Source organism: Chinchilla lanigera, unplaced genomic scaffold, assembly GCF_000276665.1.
Source record: "Chinchilla lanigera isolate Chin_1 unplaced genomic scaffold, ChiLan1.0 scaffold00005, whole genome shotgun sequence".
In the NCBI taxonomy this organism is placed as follows: Eukaryota; Metazoa; Chordata; class Mammalia; order Rodentia; family Chinchillidae; genus Chinchilla; species Chinchilla lanigera.
In genome coordinates this window covers 21342476-21364201 of record NW_004955406.1, presented here as the reverse complement: position 1 = coordinate 21364201, position 21726 = coordinate 21342476, and the positions used below count along the sequence as shown (strand labels likewise).

At 38.7% G+C, this 21726-nt stretch overlaps 1 protein-coding gene across 1 annotated transcript in view; it reads right to left on the bottom strand.

Moving 5' to 3' along the window:
- Positions 1-21726, bottom strand: part of Rgsl1 (regulator of G-protein signaling like 1) — a gene marked incomplete in the record, with an annotated part of 120989 nt that overhangs the window by 31333 nt on the left and 67930 nt on the right. The window contains 7 exon segments of the mRNA XM_013521438.1: positions 384-489; positions 7823-7930; positions 11508-11730; positions 12129-12191; positions 16417-17351; positions 18376-18537; positions 19152-19256. Coding sequence (XP_013376892.1) covers positions 384-489; positions 7823-7930; positions 11508-11730; positions 12129-12191; positions 16417-17351; positions 18376-18537; positions 19152-19256 — 1702 coding nt within the window.

Here is a 21726-nt window from a genome sequence, read left to right as displayed (position 1 = left end):
AAAGGAAAAAAATATAGATAAACAAAATAGTTAAGATAACAATACTGCTAGTTTCTCTTAGTTCACTGAAAAGAAAGGTTTGTGCTGACATTCTACAATATCTCATACTTATATCTTATACTCTGGGTAACAACTCTGAAGATAACAATACACATTGTATTAACTATTGTTACTGTTATCTTGTTTTGAAATTGTTTTACTTTGTCCTTCTCAAAATAAAAAAATATACTGCATGGTAGCAATTTCAGAAAACAAACAATAATTTAGAATTCAAAGTACTTTTGTTCATATATATACACTACATGGAAAGAGGTCAAGATACCTACACATAGAAGGAATGGTTATGCTTGGAAATGTTGCTGTAGCCAGGTCCTACACCTTACCTAGGTCTCCCTGAGGGCTTCCGTAGACCTAGTTTTTTCAAGAAAGATATTTTTCTGGCGGAGGATCCAATTTTCTTCTGTTCCTTCATCATTTCTACTGCAATATCTAAGAAAAAAAATCATAACATTGATAACTCCATTTTATAAGGAAACATTGCAAAGGATCCGAAGGGGAAACAGAGCAAGGACATTTATCAGACATTAAATGCATGTGGAAACACCATTGTCCTCACCACTGTTGCCATCTCAGGCCATTTGTGCCGAGCACAAACCTAGGATGATTTACATCCCTGACACTGAGCTCAGTCTAGCTACATTTGCTAAATATGTTGGGCATCAGCCTGGAGCCCACCTTCCCCAGAGAGACAGGTCCACTGTACTTTCCTCATTACATTTGTGAACACCAAATGTCATCCCTTCCATAACCAGCCGGTTTTACTGAACTACATGCCACATAACATTCTATCTTCCCTAAAACCCCAGATGTGCCATCTAAACCTCTTCCACTTGCCCTCTGAAACTCATTTTGTAAACAGCAAACTTACAGGACTTCATCTTTCAGCATTCCTACCACCTTCTTGCTTTAACTAAGATCTTTTTCTTCCCAAGGACACTGCTTCCACTGCAAGGCTATTCCGGTATACTATACAGAATGCAGAGTGGGTGTCTGGTTCTCCAGTGTCATTTAGAAACAATTATTACAAGAAATATATTAAAACATCATTTTAAAATTATAATAGGTTCCACTGGCCTTCAGTTTTATAAGAATTCTTTGTAGTTTATTTTGTAGAAGAAAACATGGATTACGAATTTATCAAGGGGAAGGTTCTCACAACCCAAAGTGATGATGTGACTTTGTTATGCAGTCAATGCTTTGACGTGTTTATTAAATATAATATGCACATGTAGGAAATTTGGTGTAGTAATACTTTCTTTCCATGATAGCATATAAAAAAGATTGAAAGCAATATGAAAACATACTGGAAAAAATAAATGCAATTTGAATAGTAGAAAAATGAAATTCATAATATGGAAGAATAAATATTAAGAGAACAACAAAAACCACAAGATCTCTCCAAAATGAAACAAACACCCCCTAAGACATAGAAATGCTGTAAAAAATAATATTTAAAGTCATCAATAAACTTATAAGAAATTAAAGCAAAACAAAATTAAAACAGAGATTAGTGCAAAAGAGAATGCTAACAACCAGAAAAGGAAGTGAGACCATAGCTGCTCTACAGGGATTTGTAGTGTGGAAGCCAGAGTGAAATACCAAATAAGGGGCTGGGGATTTAGCTCAGTGGCAAAGCGCCTGCCTGGCAAGCGCAAGGTTGTGAGTTCGGTTCCTGGTACCGGAGAAAAACAAAAACAAAACAACAACAACAACAAAAACAAACAGAAATACCAAACAAAGCCACAGAGTTTTTAAAAAGGCCAAAACTTTCAGCATGGCTTCCACTCTTAAGGTACTGAGCAATTATGTACATTTCTACAGAGAAATTTAACAAAACTTTTCGTAGACTTTTCAGAAGCAACTAAGGATGTCAGCAAAATAGTTACAAAACTCTACAATACCAATAGTATTTGAAACTGTTCACACTCTGTTCCCCAGCCCACCCCAGTGATGGCCTTGATGACAGCAGACTACACTCTACATGCAGGATGCTAACACTGGAAGGAGCAGTGCAGATCTTATTTTCAAAGAACTGTCATGTTTACTTTGATCTCAAGTTGTCTGCTACTTCCTGGAAGGACTGCCTTTATCTTGGCCTGTGTGAAGTGTTTGCAAACAATAATCAAGTGGGATTTAGCACAGGAATGCAAGGGTGTTTCAACATATGAAAATAAATCAACCTAATATACCATGTTAAAATAATGACAAAAAACCAATAACCTCAATTGATACAGCAAAAGCACTTCACAAAATCCAACACCTTTTCATGCAAAAATGATCTAACAAGCTAGAAACTGAAGAAACTCTTGACATGATTAAGGCCAAAATCCCCCCCCACAAAAAATAAGGCCAAAACCATAGCCAACATTATACTCAGTGGTGAAAGACTGAAAGAATTTTAGCTATCATAAAGAACAAGACAAGGAATATACTTGTCTTATGTGTTCTTATGTTTTTTGTTCTGTTAGTCTGACTGAAAATCTGTATTTATGATAATTAGCTTGATAAGGACTTATAAGATAAATAAATGAGCCTGATGCTGGCAAATTATTTTTAAAAAGAAAGGGTGGAGGGGAAGGGAAAAAAAGAATTGAGATGTATTGTATACATATATTAATACCCCACAGTGAATTATGTACTGGGACTATATACTAATAAAAATTTAAAAAGGAATAAGACAAGGATGCCTTCTGTTATGGTGAACACACTGTGTCAACTTGAGGAGTCTAGAAGCTTACCTAAATAACTCAGCTGTTCTACATCTTGAGGCGGAAAGGACATGCCCTTCCTGTTCTAGGATGTTGTTCATTGTGTCAGCTTGAGAAGTTTAGGTTAACTCTGTGACTCTGCAGGGAGCCAGGGTCCTTACTTTGTATTCATCCTGAGCCTGTGCAAGAGGAAGGCACTGAGATGGTGTGGGCAGAAAATTTGTATGTGCCGGCATACAATGTAAGGGAGGAGAAGAGTCATGCTTTCTCCTTTTGGCTCTTGCTGCTTTTGCTGTCTTGTGCTGCCTTGAAGTTGGTGTCCCTGTGGCGTGCCACCCTGCCCTGGAGCCAGCTGATTATGGACTAAAACCTCCAGGGACTGTGAGCTAAATGAACCTTTCCTTCCTTAATTTTGGGCATTGGGTATTTTGTCTCAGCAAGGAGAGAAAAGTAACCAAGACACTTTATTTTACCATTTATATTCAATACTATGTTAGAAAGTTCTGTCCAAGATTATAGATACAATTCAAGAATGGGAAGAGGAAACAAACCAGCTTAAAAATGAACAAAGGACTTGAATAGAAATGTTCCTAAGATTTGAAATGACCTATAAGCACATGAAAGTTACTCAATATCATTAATCATTAGGGAAATGCAAATCAAACTACATTGAGATATTACTTCATACTCATTAAGATGGCTATACTTTTTTAAGGTAAAAAATAGCCAGTTGGGGAATAAACAGAAATTAGAACCCCTGCACATTGCTAGTAGAAATGCAAAACGGTGAAATGCACGGAAACTGATATGATGGCCCTGAAATATTTAAACACAGAATTAGCTCATGACCTAGCAACTGTAATCTTAGATTTACAACCAAGAGAATTGAAACAAGTATTCAGACAAGAATTTGTACATGAGTGTTCATAGAAGCACCACTTATAATTGCCAAAACATGCAAAAATCCAAATTTTGATCCACTGATGAGTCAATAAACAAAATGTGGTATATCCTCACAGTGGAATGTTATTCAGTCATAAAAGAGATGAACTGATATATGTTAAAATATGCATAAACTTCAAAAGCATCATACTATGTGAAAGAAATCAGACACAAAAGATCACATATTGCAGGATTCTAGCTATATGACATATTCAGAACTAGGTAAATTGATAATAACAGAAACAGATTTGTGGCTGCCAGGGGTTTTCAAGATGGGAGAGTGGGGAGTGGTTGCTTAATGGGCACGGGGTTTCCTTTTAGATGAGGAAATGTTTAGACTGTGACAGAGGTGTGAGATGTACAACACTGTGAATACATTGATGCTAGTGAATAGTATACTTTAATTTGTTTAATTATTAATTTTACCCTATATGAATTTTGCTTCAATAAAAGAAAAAAATGTACCAAAATATTAAGATATCAGCTCTGTGTCAAACTTCTATAGGGATAGTTTTGATAGGAATTTACAAGCTGATTCTAATATTTATACAGAAATACAAAAGGTTAAGGAAAGCTATTCTTAAAAATGCAAATCAAAGAAGAGAAGCTAATTAACCAATTCTCAACACTTGTTATAAATTTATCATAACTAATAGTGTTACATCTGTGCAAGAAAATACAAATAGGCCAACTAAAGGGTCCAGAAACAAACCCACACAGATAGGGACACCTGTTTGGTGACAGAAATGATGCCACAAAGTAGGGGGGAAGGAAAGCTAAACATAAAAATCTGGCACATCAAATATTTATGGATTTATAGAGTAACTAGATGTCCCATATTCTGCTGATGGGAATATAAATTTGTGCAAACACTTCAAATTTATTGGGAACTGTTTATTAATATTTAATATATGTGTATTTTATGAAATATAAACTTGATATACATTTGAGAGAAATGTGCTCATATGAACATCAAATAGCATGTAGAAAAATGTTCATAGGATAGGTATATAGTCATGTGGCAATACCTTCTGAGAAATACATTATTAGGTGCCCCAGGTATTGTGGAAATATCATAGAGTATATTTACACAAACTTAGATGGTAGAGCCTACTACACACTATATGATACCAACCATAGTTTATGTGGTCTATTGTTGATGTTATGCACTGCGTGACCGTGCAGAGTATCCAAAAACTAGATGACCCAAATGCCCATCAATTTTGAACAGATTAAAAATACAGTATATTTATACTTTGGGTACTCTATAGCGTAGCATGCAACCTCAAATAGGATGTTATTGTCAAAGAGGTTGATAATTTTTTCTTAGGTGTTATAACCAATCTTGTTCTTTTTATATATTGCAGCTATATATACAGATAAACAGTATTTTTTGTATTAAAATTTCCTGCCCAAAGAGGCCCCTTAAAGGGGGGCAATAAGAAAATTGAGGTGATTGTTGTGCAACTGTTCTGCCTTACTGAAAATAAGTCGACAGTTGCTGCATTCAACAAGTGAGCTGAACTCACACACGTAATGGTGAGTTACACAAGCCATGCACTAAAAAATGCATGATGCTCGATTCAAATTATATGTTTCAAGAATATTGAGCAAATTAAGAAAACCCAGCTAGAACTACATTACCATTATCTTTGGAAAGGAAGAAAGGATTAGTAATTAAGAGGTAGAACAAAAGTTGTATTTGTTTAATAGAACAGTTGATTAAGCATACTCTTCCTTTTCTTGCTCTCATAATTATTAGGAAAAGGGGTTAAGAAGTGAAAGGAGAACTGAGGCTGGGTGATTTGAAGTAAATTTTTTAGAGTACTGCATTGGGGAAACAATTATGAGGTCTTAACTCTTTATTTCCTTCTATCAGGGAGGATGGTTTGAGATACTGGGGTGGGAGGTGCTAATTGAGTCAGGTCAGAAGATCATACTAAGAGGATGTTCTGCTATGAACAGAGCTAAAATTATATAAATTATATGTGTGGGAGTGGGACTTGCAGAAACACTCAGTGAAGACGTGAAAGTTTTTCCCTTGCCTACACTGAGTTCACCATGTTAGTACGCAGCCATGAACGATTCTGCAGATCAGATCTCCCATTGCCACTCTTAAAAAAAACCTTATATGATGGGTTCATATAAAAAAAACAATTAAGTTCTAAAATCATGAGTTAGGGGAGAACAAGGTAAGTGATAGCACTAAAAGAAGAAATGGGCTATACGGACACAGTGGGATGTCAGGACCCCAGGTAGGGTAAGAAGAAATTTCCCACAGGATTTCCTTGACTGCATTCTGAAGCCTAGCCAGGGTGAGGAGGGTATTCACATGAAAGGTAACCTAGTTCACAGAATTCAGAACTGCAGCAGGACAAAGAAGACATCATGACAAAGGCTGGTGCAGTGTGAGTAGTCCAAGTAGGGGGAGAAGGAGATTCAGGCTGGAGAACAGGGAGGAAGCCAACATGGAGTTTTGGAGCCTGGGCAAATGGGAAGGACAATCTCATGAGGTATAGAACATGGGGTATTAGAACACAAGTAGGTCAAAGATACCACTGTTAAGGGGTTGCCTGCTGTGGGATAATAGGGTTCAAGCAAGATGGAAAGAAAACCCATACAGGAAATGAATAATGCTTGGTGTGGGGAGTTAGCACCTGAGCAGGGTAAGGAAGGTGTCCCCATGAAAGGATGGCCAGTTACAGGGAGTCAGAGCCTACGTGACGTGAAGAGAGTCACCACATGTAGAGGTGGCCTGACACAGGTTATCAGAGGGACCACAGTGAGGAAGGTTTCCATACAAGACAGCAGCCTGGATGGATGAAGTGCAATTCAAGCAAAGTGAGGAGATTGGCTGGAGGTGCTGGTATAAGGCACTGGAGCCCCGGTAAGGGGAGAAAGGCATCTGTGAGGTAATGTGGTGGAGACAGAAGATGAGTTACAGGGAGAGGGTTAAGCAAATATGTAGAAAAATGTACGAGAGCAGAAGTCAGGTTTTTCATTGCCAAAGAAGAGAGCTAGAAACAGAAAGCGAGAAAACTCGAATGAACCCAGTGGTGTTGGACTGAATTGAAGGTGTTAGTGGAAGGGGAGAATTTGCTAGTCACTCTTGGTTCTCCCTAGCTCAATCCTGATGACAAATTGACAAGGAAGCAGTCGCAGCCTGAGTCCTGATGACTAGGAGCTCAGAGACATCAGAGATGGGAGTCCAGGTCATCTTGCCTTGTAAGTCCTGCCAGGACCAGCAGTGATATCAGCTAAGAAAGAGCAGACTCTGGGATGGGGAGCAAAGGAGTGACAAAAGATCTCCCGAGGTCTCAGTTTCGGTCCTGCACAAGTTGTAGCAGTAGAAGAAGCCTTTCCAGAATAAGTTGCCCAGGAAAATAGACTACCTTGATTCCTGGAGAAGATACTCAAAGAAAGGAAGTGCTTTACAAAGCAAATGGACAGTTGTGCTGCTACTTGGTGCTACATAGAGCCTCCTTTTAGGACCAAAGCACTCATTCCTCTAGCTGCCTGGATGTTGGCTGCTGACTGCCCACAGCTGAGGGTCCCCTGGCAATTGCCCTGGCCAAAGGATCCTCCTCAGGGGTTTCCACATCACATTTGGGTCAACGTGGAAGTACAAAAGGCCAGGTCATGTGATTCAGTGAGGGACAATTCTGCAGGGCCATCTTAGATTTAGAGGCTGCTATAGTATCCACCAAGGCCTGGTGTGACTGCTCATAGCTGAGCACCTACCTCTGCCCAGTGCTACCTTCTTCACACCTTCCCACATGTTATCCCAAGAGCATCCCCTAACAAACAACCTTCTACAAATTTCTGACTCCAGAAAACTCAGCAGAAGATGATTCTGTATTGTTCAAAATCCCTACTATATAACAAAGTAGGAATGAACCATCTTAATCACCATCATGATGATTTCTAATTACATCTTATTCTTGTGATACTTGTCTATGGCTTTTTAGGAGAAAAAAAAAAACATAGTTGTTACCTCTTGACCATATCTCTACTGCAAACAAAATTTGGTTCTTTTTTGGTTAATGTCCCTTTCATCAGAAAATTCTCAGGTTTTGCCTCACTCAAATCTATCCCTAAGTTTAAACACTTGCCTATGTTAGGTGCTTTCTCGCAATATACTTTGTAGTCATCACTGATCTTTTCTATGGCCAACTTTGGATTCTTAAAGCAGAGTTCTTCAAAGGTCATTTTGCTGATGTCTGTGAAGTAAGGAGACACAGAGATGAGTCCAGTTATTCACTCCAGGTTCAAAGATTCATTCACGTGTCTTGAAGGTACTGACTTAAATATGTTACTTAAATAGGACAAGGGAGTTTTTTTTTTTTTTTGGTTTTGGTTTTTCTCCGGTACCAGGAACCGAACTCACGACCTTGCACTTGCCAGGCAGGCGCTTTGCCGCTGAGCTAAACCCCCAGCCCCGGACAAGGGAGTTTTAATGGAATGCTTACATGAAGAATACAAGATTTCTAAGCCAAATTAGGAGCATGAAACACACCCTTGCTTCTGTTCCAGAATGTGAACATTCCTTTTTTCTCCGGGAAGCCGGGCCTGTGGCGATTTTCTGCCTGAAGAATGCCAGTGTACTGAGAAAGAGCTACTAATTATTAATTCATATACACGAGGTACCTCATTCAAATTAATTGTGACTCCTTCAAAGCAACCATCTTTTGTAAAGAGGAGCTGGAAATGAACTTTGAATATCCCACCAGTACTTCAAAAATTGGAGGTACTTAAGGGTAATGAATGGTGAATATGTTAATACCATTCTCCTTTTGGCTTTGACTTTGGGAATTAATTTCAGATTTGACAGAACATATGTTTGAATAACATCAATAATTACAAATCATTGTTCTTCGATAATGGATTATTCTTGCTAGAAATGGCCAAACATCGTTGCTAGTAACATGTGGTGAACTGATATTTTTGATACAAAAATATCTTTTTGCATCCAAAATGTTGTGGGTTGATAAGGCTGAGCTGGGAAGAGGAGGGTTAGCGATATTCTGGGCAATGGAAGAAGAAAAACAGCACCTTGCCTTTCAGCAAAATGACAATGCCCATTTGTGCTGAGTTCTGGTGCTTGGAGTACATCTAACTGCACAGAGGTCTCCCGGACCTCTCTACGCCATCCACTACTTTCAAGACTATTGTTGGTGTGTGGAAGGAATCCTGCAGTGTGGACCTGTAGATGTCAGTTACTCTTACGTAGCATCATTGTTGCTATCACTATGGTTTTGTTTAAGTCTAAAGTGTCCTATCAAAGTCTCATGTGTGTTAGAAGGTGATTGGATCATAGGGGTCCATCCTTGTCAGTGGACTCATCCATCAATCCCCTGGCTCCTCCTCTTTCTCTGACTGCCATGGGCTGAGCAGCTTCCCTCCACCATGCCCCTCTGTAGTGCTGCTTCTGCCTTGGAGTCAGCCACCCATGGACTGGATCCTCTGAAATGTGAACCGAAAGGAGCCTCTCCACTTTGAAATTGTGGGTGTTGAGTATTTTTTTCTGGAGATAGGAAAGCTGACTAACATAACCATCAACATCATCTGCAAGGAGAATGGCCAGGAGATTCCAGCTGTGTTAAGAGCAGCAGATTGGTTTTGCCCTGGATCCAGGTTGAAAGTGCTCAGTCAGTTCCTCCCTTACTGAGCAGTCTTCAACTTTCTGAGACTTGGTTGTCCCACACACAAAAAATGAGAGTATTAAAAATCATAGCTCTGGTGCTCTGTGAGTTTACAGTGCAGCCTGAATTAGGGCATCAGTTTATCTGGGAGCCAAGGCCCCAGCTTGGGTAAATGTAAAGGAGGCCATTTATCAGGCCAGAATTGTGCTCCCAGAGAGCAGGGTGGAGGAAGTAATGTGTGTGTGCGGGGGGGGGGGGCATGGGGGGATGGGGGGATGGGAGTCTGTGGAGGATGGTTCTCACTCCTCCTCTCACCTCCTCTCACCTCCTCTCACCCCTCACACTCCATAGCTCCAGAGTTATGCCATTGTCCAGCAGGTGTGTGGCAAGATTCACCAGCCTGCTCTTTCTCCTCCCTCCCTTCTTTCCCTCTTTCATTCATTCCTTCATTCCTTCTCTCCTTCCTTCTACTTCTTCCTTCCTCTCTCTCCTACCTTCCTTAATTTTTTCACCTTTTCTTTTCTTTTATTTTCTGTTCTGTTCTGTTCTTTTCCTTCTTTCTTTCTTTCTTTCTTTCTTTCTTTCTTTCTTTCTTTCTTTCTTTCTTTCTTTCTTTCTCTTTCATTTCAATACAATTCTTGGGACAAGTTGTGGAATATTAAGGTTTTAGAAAGAAGGTGGACCCTTTCTGATTAAAAAAAAAAAGCAAACAGAAAAGCCTCCTCATGCTCAACTTAAATAACTCAAGCCCAAGCACGGCTCTAAAGGGCAGTCACAGAGGAAATCTTGTTTTGTACATGCACGTGCACATCAAAGTCTTTAAAAAGGGTTGGATGTTACATTTTTTTGATAATCTCACAAGAACCATTTAGTGAGCAACTGTTTGTTGTGTAAAATACTACCCCTAATCTTCTCAGTGACCGTAAAATCCACAAGCCACTATCTCCTAACTACAAAGTAGGAAATGAGCACCAGAGAGATGAAGGAATTTGATCACAAGAGTGGGGCTTTCAAAGCTTTTGTTATATCTAATTTAACATTGTTTTTCAAAGTAGAGATTGTAACTCACTGGCAAAAGATAAGTGGAGTCATTGGTAACTTTTACAACATAAGATGAAAAGAAAACAGAATGTTAGAGCACATCACCTTGTGTAATAAGGCCGAATATTCCTTTAGCATGTGTATACATACATATACAGAGGCAAATTTAAGGAATCGTGAGGTCAAATGTATTTAGTGTGGATTGAAACTAAATACTGCAGTTCTCCAACTGCCTTAGCACAAATAATTAAATACTAAAATTTATTTGAATTTAAATAATAATGGTTAACATTTATTGGACTCTTACTATTAACAAACATTGGGGTGAAAGCTTTCATAGGTGATCTTGGGTTACTTTTACAACACACCTTTTTTTTTTTTTTTTTTTTTGGTTTTTCTCCGGTACTGGGAACCGAACTCATGACCTTGCGCTTGCCAGGCAGGTGCTTTGCCGCTGAGCTAAATCCCCAGCCCCACACCTTATTATTCCCACTTTACAGATGAGAAAGCTGGGGTTTAAACAGAGGTTCAATGTATTATTTAACCAAGTATACAAGCTCAAGTATACACAGTTGAGAGTAGGGGTAGGATATAACCCCAGCCCCCTGAGACAAAACAGCCTTGTACTCCTAACTGATTCTCACCACTCCTGGGTGGGCTGGTTTTATGTTAGGAAAAGACAGTGGCTGTTAAAAATATTTCCCAGAAACACCCTTGGACCAGATTCTGGAAGAGGTGTGGTGAGTGGAATACCAGAGGCACAAAGTGAAGTGTTCATGGTTAACGGTGGCAATGCTTCGGTGGGTAGGAGTCTGCCCAAATTTGAGTGCTCTGGCTTCCTATTTTTCTGAAGATAGCCACTCCGTGCTGCAGTGGCTGGATTCAAATCCTGGCTTTGCCACTTACAGTGTGACCCTGAGGAGGACCTATTTTTTCTGCACCTCAGTTACTAAGTACTTGCCTCATAGGTTAAGGTTTGAAGGTTTGAAGATCAAATGAAGTTATCTCTGTGTTGCACAGTGCTGACAAAGAGTAAATAATTCCTAAATGTTGATTTATATTTTTCCTAGTTGCCTTGGTGTAAGAGTCAAAAAATTAGAGTGACTGCTCTTACCTTCCAGGAACACTGGAGATGTCAGTTCTACCTGGAGAGAACCACCCTGTCTCAGGTCTTCAGTAGCTATCTTTTCCCACTGGATAGATTCCATTTCCTCCATGTTGGCCAAAGCCTGGCTTAACTTCAGAGATTCCTGAATCCTCTTGTAGATAAGAAGGTTGTCATTTTTGTCTGAAGATTCTCCTTTCTGCCACTGGCTTTTGATGAACCGGGACTGAGTCTAAGAGAAAGGTGTGAGGAGAGACAGTATTTGCTGCAGGGATTCGATCAGAAATAAGTTTCATAATAATTCAGCCCACCACACCTCCCTTTCATATAGATTTAGGCTGGTTTTCTAAATTGTTAAGCGACATTGCTCCTTTGCAAACTCTACCCCCTGCTCTACTTTTCTAAGCAAATTCATTTTTTCTAAGGTTGAATTTCTACAAAGTCAGTTTATGCATTGAGTCTTCTTCCTAAGAGATTTATGTTGAGAACATTGGGACCAAGTTGATCTCCAGTTTCCTCCAGGAAAAATGTCATGATTTCATTTATATCAGTAAGCATGCCTTCTAAAAGAGCAGTACTCTCTTCTTCCCTAATGTCTCTGACCCCTCTCCAGCCCAAAGTCTCTCCTACTGTAAAAATGAGAAACCAGTAGTCCTCTTCATCCAGGAACTTATTATACCAGGAGCTGAGCATCTGCAATCCAAACACAACATAAACATCATAAGGTGGGGGCTCAGCCTGCTGCCTGTCTCAGCTTGCATCCACCTTGGAGCAGAGTAGGCTGAAGATCTGGGTTCTCTAAATTGGGTATCTAATGGAACCACAAGCATCAGCTATGACCAACCAGTAAGGATTCTTCTATTTTTCTGAAGATAGCCACTCACATAACTATCTCTAAATCTCAAAGAGTAGATGTATATATACAAAAATAACTTACAGAACAATTACATAACTTCTGCATACTACTTGGTTCCTTTCCAAAGTACTGTCTTATTTCATTCTCATAATAGCTCTGAAAATAAAGCAACACTTTTCCGTGTATCACCCAAATCTCCCACTGGAAGACCTTACATACTTGTGAATAACACTTCATTACAGGAGAACAAATAAGAGCTAGTACTTAGCTACATTTATTTATTCATATTCTCATTTTCTTTCATTTATTTATTTATTTATTTGACAAACATTTTCTGAATACTACTATGTGCCAGCAGTGTACAAATTGTTGGGGATTTAAAGTTCAGCATGCTATAAGCCTTTTTATAACAAAGAGCTCTAAAAGTCTACTGAAGGGCGAGCAACTTTATGATACCTGCTGTGACAGACATAAGAACAAAATTCTCTGGGAACAGAAAAATGGGAACAGTTGTTTCTGAGCAAGTCAAGGAAATTCAGGAAGAATTCATACAGGCAAAGAGATCTAAACCACAATGTGAACCTGGCAGGATAAGTAGGAGCTTATCAGAGGGCAGTGGAATAAAAAAATGTTCCAGGCAGTGGGAAGAGGTCAAGCAAGGGAGAGTATTGAAAACTTCTACTATTATTATACTATTTTCTATTTTTCCCTTCAGATTATCAATGTTTGCTTTATATCTTTAGGTGATTTGATTTAGGGAACATACATATGTATAATTTTATTCCTTCCCTTTGAATTGACTTTTTAAGTATTTTATTAAAATCTTCTTTATTTCTTGGTAGTTTGTGACTTAAAATCTATTTTGTCTGAAGTACATAAAGATAGCACCTCTGCTTTTTTAAAAAAAATTATTATTGGCAACTCAGTGACTGAGACCCTGTCTCAAAAAAGGGGAAGGCAGAGGGTATAGCTCAGTGTAAAGGTCCTTCGGTTGCTCAATCCCCAGTACCACAAAGGAGAGAGAGAGAGAGAGAGAGAGAGAGAGAGAGAGAGAGAGAGAGAGAGAGAGAGAGAGAATATGAGGATTTTCTAGGAGTATCTTCCTAAACCCTTTACTTTCAGCCTATGTGTCCTTAACTACAAAATCTTGTAGGTGGTACATAGTTTCATTTCTTTCTTTCTTTCTTTCTTTTTTTTTTTTTTTGGTACTGGGAATCAAACTCAGGACCTTGTGTTTTCCAGGCAGGCGCGATGCCACTGAACTATACCCCCAGCCCACACGTTGTTTCTTAAATCTACTAATGTTTTCTGTATCTTTTGATTTAGGAGTTCAGAACATTTACATGTAAATTAATTATTTATATCTATAGACTTGCTATTACCATTTTGTTGCTTTTCATCTTTTTTGTAGTTCTCTTCTTCCTCTCTTTTGTTTTCCCTTTGCTATTTGATTTCTTGATGTACTTTAATTCTTTCTCTTTCCCTTTGTGTTTCTACTGTACGTATTATCGTGGCTGCCACGAGCTCACAATGAACATCATATAGGAGTAAATCTGTTTTAAACTGATGACAACTTAGCATCAGTCACATATAAAGACTCTACACTTTATTCCCAACACATACGGTTTATGTTATTGATGTAAGACTTCTATAGTGTGCTTCCACTAATTAGCTTTACAAATTAGCTTTTGTAATTGTAGTTATTCCTACTAATTTTAGCTTATACATTGATATTAACAGGGATTTATGTCCCTTTATTTCAACTTTATAATATTGTTTTAATGTTTATGTTTAGTAGAGAGATTTATATTTTCATATGCTTTTGTATTGTTTAGCATCTTTTCATTTCATTATGAAGAATTCTCTTTAGTACTTCTTGTAAGGCAAGTCTAGCAACGACAAACTCCCTCAGTTTTTATCTGTTTGAGAAAATTTTTGGCATTTCTTCAATATAAATGATAGTTTTGCAGATAAAATATTCTTGGTTACAGTTTATTTTTTCTTTTAGTATGTGAATATATCATCCTACTCTTTCTGGTTGGCAAGATTTCTGCTGAGAAGTCCTCTGGTAGGCTTATGAAGTTTAAGTGTAACAGGTCATGTTTGCCTCTTTCCAAGTTCTTTCTTCATCTTTGACTTTTGGCAATTTAATTATAGCTTGTCTTGGTGTAAATCTCTTTGGTGTTAATCTGTTTTAGGGTTTTTGATATGAATTTGCATTTCTCTTCCTAGATTCATAAGGTTTTCAACCATTATTTCTTTAAATACACTTTCCATACTTTTCTCTCTTTCTTCTTCTGAGACTTCCATAAATGCATATATTGGTCTACTTGACAAGTGTCCTATAAGGCCAGTAGGCTTTCTTATGCCAACCAGATAATTTTAAATGTCTTATCTTTGAGTTCACTAACTCTTCTTCTTGATCAAACCTGCTACTGAAGTTTGTTGAATTTTTCCAGTTCAGTAATTATATTTTTCATCTCTAGAATTTCTATTTGGTTGTTTTAAAGATTTTATTTCTTTATTGAACTTTATATTTTCTTTATATATTGTTTTCATGATGTTATTTAGCTGTTTGTCTTTGTTCTCCTGTAACTCACTGCATTTCTTTAAGATGATTGTTTTGAAGTTCTTTGTTGACCAAGGAGTCTGTGGATCTCTACTTCCTTAGAGTCAGTAGCTGGAACTTTATTACTCTCCATTGGTGGTGTCATGTGTACTTGCTTCTTTATAATCATTAGCAAACATCCAAACGCCTCCATAAAAGGAAATCTCTGGGTTTTCATTCATCAAGAATTATGCAAAGAAAAGTCATGGCTGTGGATCCACTGGATTGATCTGGTCTAGCTCTACCTGATGTATGTCCCTGGATAATTACAATGCTTTGAAAACCATTGAGGACTTAGAACAAAGAACTCCTAGATTCTGACCCTGGCACCTCTACTAACTGACTATGTGCCTTTGAGACAATTCACTTACTCTTTCTGGTCTCATTTTCCTCATTTGTACAACAAAGACAGCAACATAACTCTGCCTTTTGGAGTTTCTAAGGATAAATGAGATGGTATGTGTGAATGTTATTTCTAAGGTAAATGCATGAAAATGAACTAAATGATTTGCTGCCAGTATTCATGATCTACTGTCTACCTTGCTTTACTTTGCTATGCCTTGGAAGATTAACCTGTATAGAGCACATCAAAAGGTTCTCTTGTCCTTTGAGTGGGTTCATTAAATTAGGTGTCTTGGCAGGCATGGGAAAATAGAAGGAGAATGAACCAGGAGTATCTATTCCCCTGGGCCCTCCTAGCTAAATCACTGTGGGCTGGGTATATCTCCTGGTGGTTATATTTCCTACTCAGTGTCTCACTCCATACAGTTCTTTCTTGCTGATTCTAGTAAATGATTCCTCTTTTCAGTTTTCCAGGCCTAGGAATGAAAAACGTGCCCCACTTTTAGTAGCTCTGTGGTAGGTGTTATACTATTCTTGTGATTCCCCCAGTGCCATCCCTTTCTTTGTACATAGCACCTTTTATTTGACTCTCATTCGTTATCCACCTTAACTCTGCCATTTGTTTTCTGCCAAGCTTATTATAACACAACAGTTACTTTGTGGGCGTTACTTCTTATATTCAGGCTATTGTCTTGCATTTATTTAATGTTTTGAGACAGTAATAAATCCTTTGCTACTGGCCATTTTTCTGATAGCTAGAAAATGGCCATTTTTCTGATGGCTCGCTTTTCAATTCATAATGCTTATAACAAAGTTCTTGAAACTTCCCTCAATAAAACATTCTGGGTTTTTTGATTTGGGGAGACTAAATAAATAAAAGGAAGTGAAGAAGGTGGCTACTGATCTCTCCTCATTCCATTCTATTTTGTAGTTCAGGCTGGTACATGGGAAATTATAGAATTTGAGCCTCAAGAGACTAGCACTTCAATATGTGAAGATTTATGTGGATCATTATACCATTATCTTAGAAGTATAGATGGCCAGACAAGACTTTTAGTCAGTCTTTACGAAATCTGCCAGATACTAATGCATTTCTCTGAGGCGTGGCCTACCTTGCAGATTTCCTTCTGGGCTTTGGGAATCCAAGGGTTTGCATTCCCTGAAGGCAACATCTCTTTCAGGCCCTGAATGATTTGACATTTGAGAGGTAGACGTGGACCAATCTTCTCATTCAAGTAGAGCTCACAGATTCTATCACCCAGCAGGTGACGAAAGAGTGCATTCCCATTCTTCCTGTTATTCATCAGAACACTGAGGAAATGGTGTAGGTCCTGCCAAAGGTCCAAGAGTTGGATCTCCACTTTCAAATTCAGCTTCTTCAGGTAGTCCCGGAAGGGACTCCCTGCACAAGCATCAGCACACAAGGCCCAGTGGGTATACACCAGGGAGAAGCTTTGCTTGATAGCCTTCTTGATTATCATCTGCGAGGACTGATTAATAATGGGGGTGGAAGTTCTCAGGTGGGTGGAGAACTTTGCCTCAAAGAGGCCCTCCATTTGGAGGTAGCTCTTAGACTTCTTCTTCATTTGAGATTTCTTGACACAGTGACTATCCTTTTCCAGGGACTTGGTTATTCTCTCTTTTGAAGAAGCCACCTTCTCCTGAGGACTTGCCTCCTGTGAGGTACAGTTACCTGGAATGAAGTCCAATTCCAGAGACCAAGAGGTGTGATCTGCCAGTTGCCATATCTTCCTCTTGGCCTTCTTGCTTGAGTACTGCTTTTGAGAGTGGAGGGAATGCTGGATACTCATGTTCAGAGGAAGCCCTGCATTGTGGGTATAGCAAAAACTGCATAGGCGAGTCTCATATTCTTGCATCAGAGCATGGCATGCATCCTCAGTGGCCATGACCATCTTGGCATGGGTATAAAAGTTGGGGAGCCAATAGCTCTGGAGTTTGAACAGAGCCACTTTCTGCATGTGGCTTAGAGTCTCCCTCCTGGTGGTTGACTGGTTGGGATGCCAGATGGAGAGGTTCAGAAGGGATTCTGGGAAAAACAAGAGAGAAGAGTCAAAATGATATGATGATTGCAATTATGACGAGACATACTTTTAAACCTCCCCAAATGTCTCTGTGTGTAATTTATTTCACTAGTTCTTCATATAGCTATGGGAAGTGCACAGGTAAAGCACATGGAGATAGTGTTTCAGGGTTTGTTTAGTGTACACTAATCCTTTTCTCTGATCATCCTCTTTCCTTATAGAAAGAAAGCATTTGATTGGATTCTTTGAATATTTTTCAGGCTATTGGATGTTACTTTAAAGGAAAGCAAAAAGTACAAGAAAAGGTGACTAAGAACAAGAAAGACATACACAGGAATAGGATTCTTCAGGGCTACAAATGACCAAGGGATGGGGTTTGGACTGAACAACTGGAAGGAGTCAAAACTTTCACATAGAAGTCAATCCTTAACAGCCAAGATTTTTAAGTTATCATTCCTCAATTATTCATATCAATAAAAAGGAATGTGTCTAATCCCCAAAGCAGATATTCTGGAACAAATTCAAATATGGGTTTGAAATGCCACCTCATTTAGCAAACAAACTTGAATGAATGCAATGTTCTAGAGGAGAGGCCAACAAAATTTTGTGTAAATAAATAACTTAGGTGTTGTGAGTCATATTATTTCTGTTTATAGCTTTCTTTTTTAAAAAATCTTTATGTACTGCATTTGCCCCTTGGGCTGTGATTTGTACTATAGAATCCCAGTTTTGTAATGATAAAGCAGTGCAGGTTCAGATATGTTCAGTTATCTTGTCTTTAATTCCTCTTTAGCCCTTCCAGCCAATCTTCATTGGCAGGTAATATCTCAGGAGGAGGCAAGTACCAGCCTAAAGATCTGGTCTCTTACAACCTTTCTCTGGTTAAGAACTGGGATTCTCATTGGCTTCCCTATTACCTAGTAGATGGAGTGGGCAGCAATCTGAAAAGCAAAAGATTGGAGTTAATCGGATACTACATTGACTTTTTGGTTATATATATTTCCTTCATATATGCTCTATGATCCTTACTGATGTTCATGTTGCAGAGAGTTACCACCCTGGAGCCCTCCTGCAGATGGGTGGCCTTCAGCACGAGAAGGAGGGACAGGTAGTAGTTTCTTACTTCCAGGTCCATCTCATCTATGCTCAGGATCTTCTCAGCAAGGACCCAGAAATCCACCAATTCTTCACCTATATATTAGACAGGATAGGCACAGAGTTGCACCCTTATCTTGCCCCCTTGGTGGTTGTGTCTGTGTGAAGTTACTCATACCTCCCACCAGTCTGCCCTGTTGTGTCAAACATCATTGTTAGTCGAGCCTTTGGGTTAAGACATCATTTCTGGAACAATTGTAATGTAGGGGAGGATGAGAAGGGAGGCATGAGAGGCTTAGTGGATAAAGGCTTTTTGTGCCTTTTTTGTTGTTGTTTCAGTTGTTAGAAAAGCTGTCACTTAGGGGAACACGCAAGACTCTGAGTATAAATTATGAGATATGTAAGCTTTGCTCAGAAAAATGAAGATGAAGGGAGAAAATCATAGACCTTGAGGAGTCCTCAGGGGTCTGGAGCCAAAAGATGCCAAAGGCTACATTCCCTGTTGTACAATTGTTCCAGGGCCAAATTTTTGAATGGCAAACTAAAAGACATCATCTGTCCAACTCTCCTTTACCTGCAAGGAGAAGACCCGGGGCTTCCGCCTCAAAACCTGAGACAGTCCTCAAAGAAAACAATGTTACTGAGCTGTCATGGGGCTCCACAGAACCTAGAAACTTGCAGAGGCCCCAAGAAGAACTCCAAGAACCCACCTGCACTGCCCTTGAGGTAGGAACAGAAGCGCCACATCCCTCTGACACCGCCAATGCATTTCTCGAGTAGCCATTCGTCTGCCTTTTTCCATCTCATCATCTTGGCTGCCAGGAAAAGTCCATGATCAGAGAGAGCATGAGCTCTTTCCCCCAGCCCTTTCTCAGCCTTGCACACAGCCAGATCTCCATTTGCTCAGTATAAGTGAGGGAAAATGTTGGCCAGTGAGATGAGCGGGTCCTCACTATGTGGTGTTTTTGGACTTTGGCGCTGAGCCATCCAGTGATATCTGCACCTCAAAAACACCCTCCAACCCCAGGCACCTTCCCCTCTGGAGTCCCCACCTGACAGTGATTTTGCCCTTAGTGTGCATTTTAATCCAGTTTTACCAATATATGTATATATTGATGAGGTCATTGAGAATAGTATATTAGGAGGATCTATTACATTTCACTCCATCTTTCTGAACCTTAGCTTTGCCCTGGTAGAATATACTTAGTTTCCTTTGGTTAATGAGACAAAACTTACCAATTCAACTCTAGATAGAAATTTTATTTATTCATCTTTCAACAAATATTGATTACATGCCTACTAAGTGCCAAGTACTGTTCTAGGTTCTTGGGATATATCAACAAACAGAACAAAAATCTCTGTCTCTAAGGAGCTTATATTCTTGTGACAGATAAACAGTAAGTAATAAGTACAATAAATAAATACATTATCCAGTAAGATTGAAGGTTATAAGCACTACATAAAAAAGTAAAGCTTGGTAAAGGAAATTGTGAGTGCTGGGGGTACAGATTGGACGAATGGGGAGGATATAGTATTAAATAGAATAATTATAGTAGCTTTCATTGAGGAGATAATATCTGCACTTACATTTCAGGAGGAGAAAGAAGGAATAATGAAGATATATGGAGGAAAAACATTTCAAGTAGAGGAAATGTCTGGTGTGAAGCATCTGTGTGTAAAGTGTCCAGCGTGTCTGATCAACTGCAAGGAAATCAATGTGGCTGGAAAGATGGGAATAGGTTGGGAGACTAGAGGGAGATGAAGGGGATCCAGGTCCAAAACATTGCAGGTTAGTGGAGAGATGTTGTATTTTGTGCTGAGGTAGAAGCCATTGGTGGTGGCAGTGGTGGTGGTGGTGGTGTATGTATCTGTTGCTATTCAATAGCAGTGGTGAACGTTGGTACTCTTGCTTTATGCCTAACCTTAGAGGAAAAGCTTTCAGCATTTTACCACTGGGCATGAGGTTGGCCATGAGTTTTTAAATGTGGCTTTTATTACATTGAGGTGTTTTCCCTCTATTCCTACTTTGATAAATGCATTCATTCATCACAAAAGTATGTTGGATTTTGTCAAATGCTCTTCCTGCATCTACTGAGATAATCATGTGGGCTTTTTCCTTTTTTTTTGTAAGTGTGGTGTGTTAAATTGAACAATATTTATATATCAAACCATTCTTGCATTCCAGGAATAACTCCCATTTAATCATGTGTACAATCTTTTTAATATGCTGCTAAATTCCATTTGCTAATATTTTGTGGCAATTTTTTGCATCAATATTGATGAAAGATACTAAGCTGTTGTTTGCTTTTGTTATAGTGCCTTTGTATGGCTTTGATATCAGGGTAATTCTGGCTTCATAGAATGAGTTAGGAAGTATTCCTGCTCTTCAGCATTTCAGAAAAGTCACAGAGGGATTTGTGTTTGTTGTTAAATGTTTAGCAGAATTCACCAGAGAAGGCATAAAGTCCAGGTCCTTTTCATAAAATTTTTGATTACAGTTTAAATCTCCCTATTCTTTATAAGTTTATTCATATTTTCTTTTTCTTCTTGATTTGGTACTGGTGGGTTTTGTGTTCTTAGAAATTAATTCATTTTTTTCTAGGTTATACAGTTTATGGGTGTACAACTGTTGATAGTACTCTTGTGATCTTTTTACTTCTTTTACAGTTACTGTGGGGATTAGATTTAACATCCTAAATTTATAACATTCTAATTTGAATTTGTACCAACCAGACTTCAATAACATGCAATAACTGTACTCCTTTAATAGTTCCATCTCCCTCCCTTTGGGTTGTTGATGATATAAAATTAAACAAAGTATACACTGTGTGCCCTCAAAATATTTACTGATAATTTAGTGGCATGCATTAGGCTGTTAATAGAAATTAGTCTTTTAAATTATAGGAAACAAAATGTGATATGTAGTTACAGGCCAAAGTTATAATAATACTAGCTTTTAGACTAATAATTATTTTATTTAAGAAATGTATCCATCTCATTTCATTTATAGAATACCAGTTACAAACTCGTGTTATAATTATACTAGCATTTATTTATCTTTACTGAGATCTTTACCTTTCCATATGGGCTCAGTTTACCATCTAGAGACCTTTGATTTCACCCTACAGGGGCTCCTGGCAGGTCATCCTCCTCTGCTTTTGTTTATCTGGGAATATCTTCATTTCAACCTCACTTTTGAAGGGCAATTTTGTTGGATACAGAATTCTGGATATTGTATTTTTCCTTTTGGAATGTGAATATTTAAGCTCACTGGCTTCTGGACTC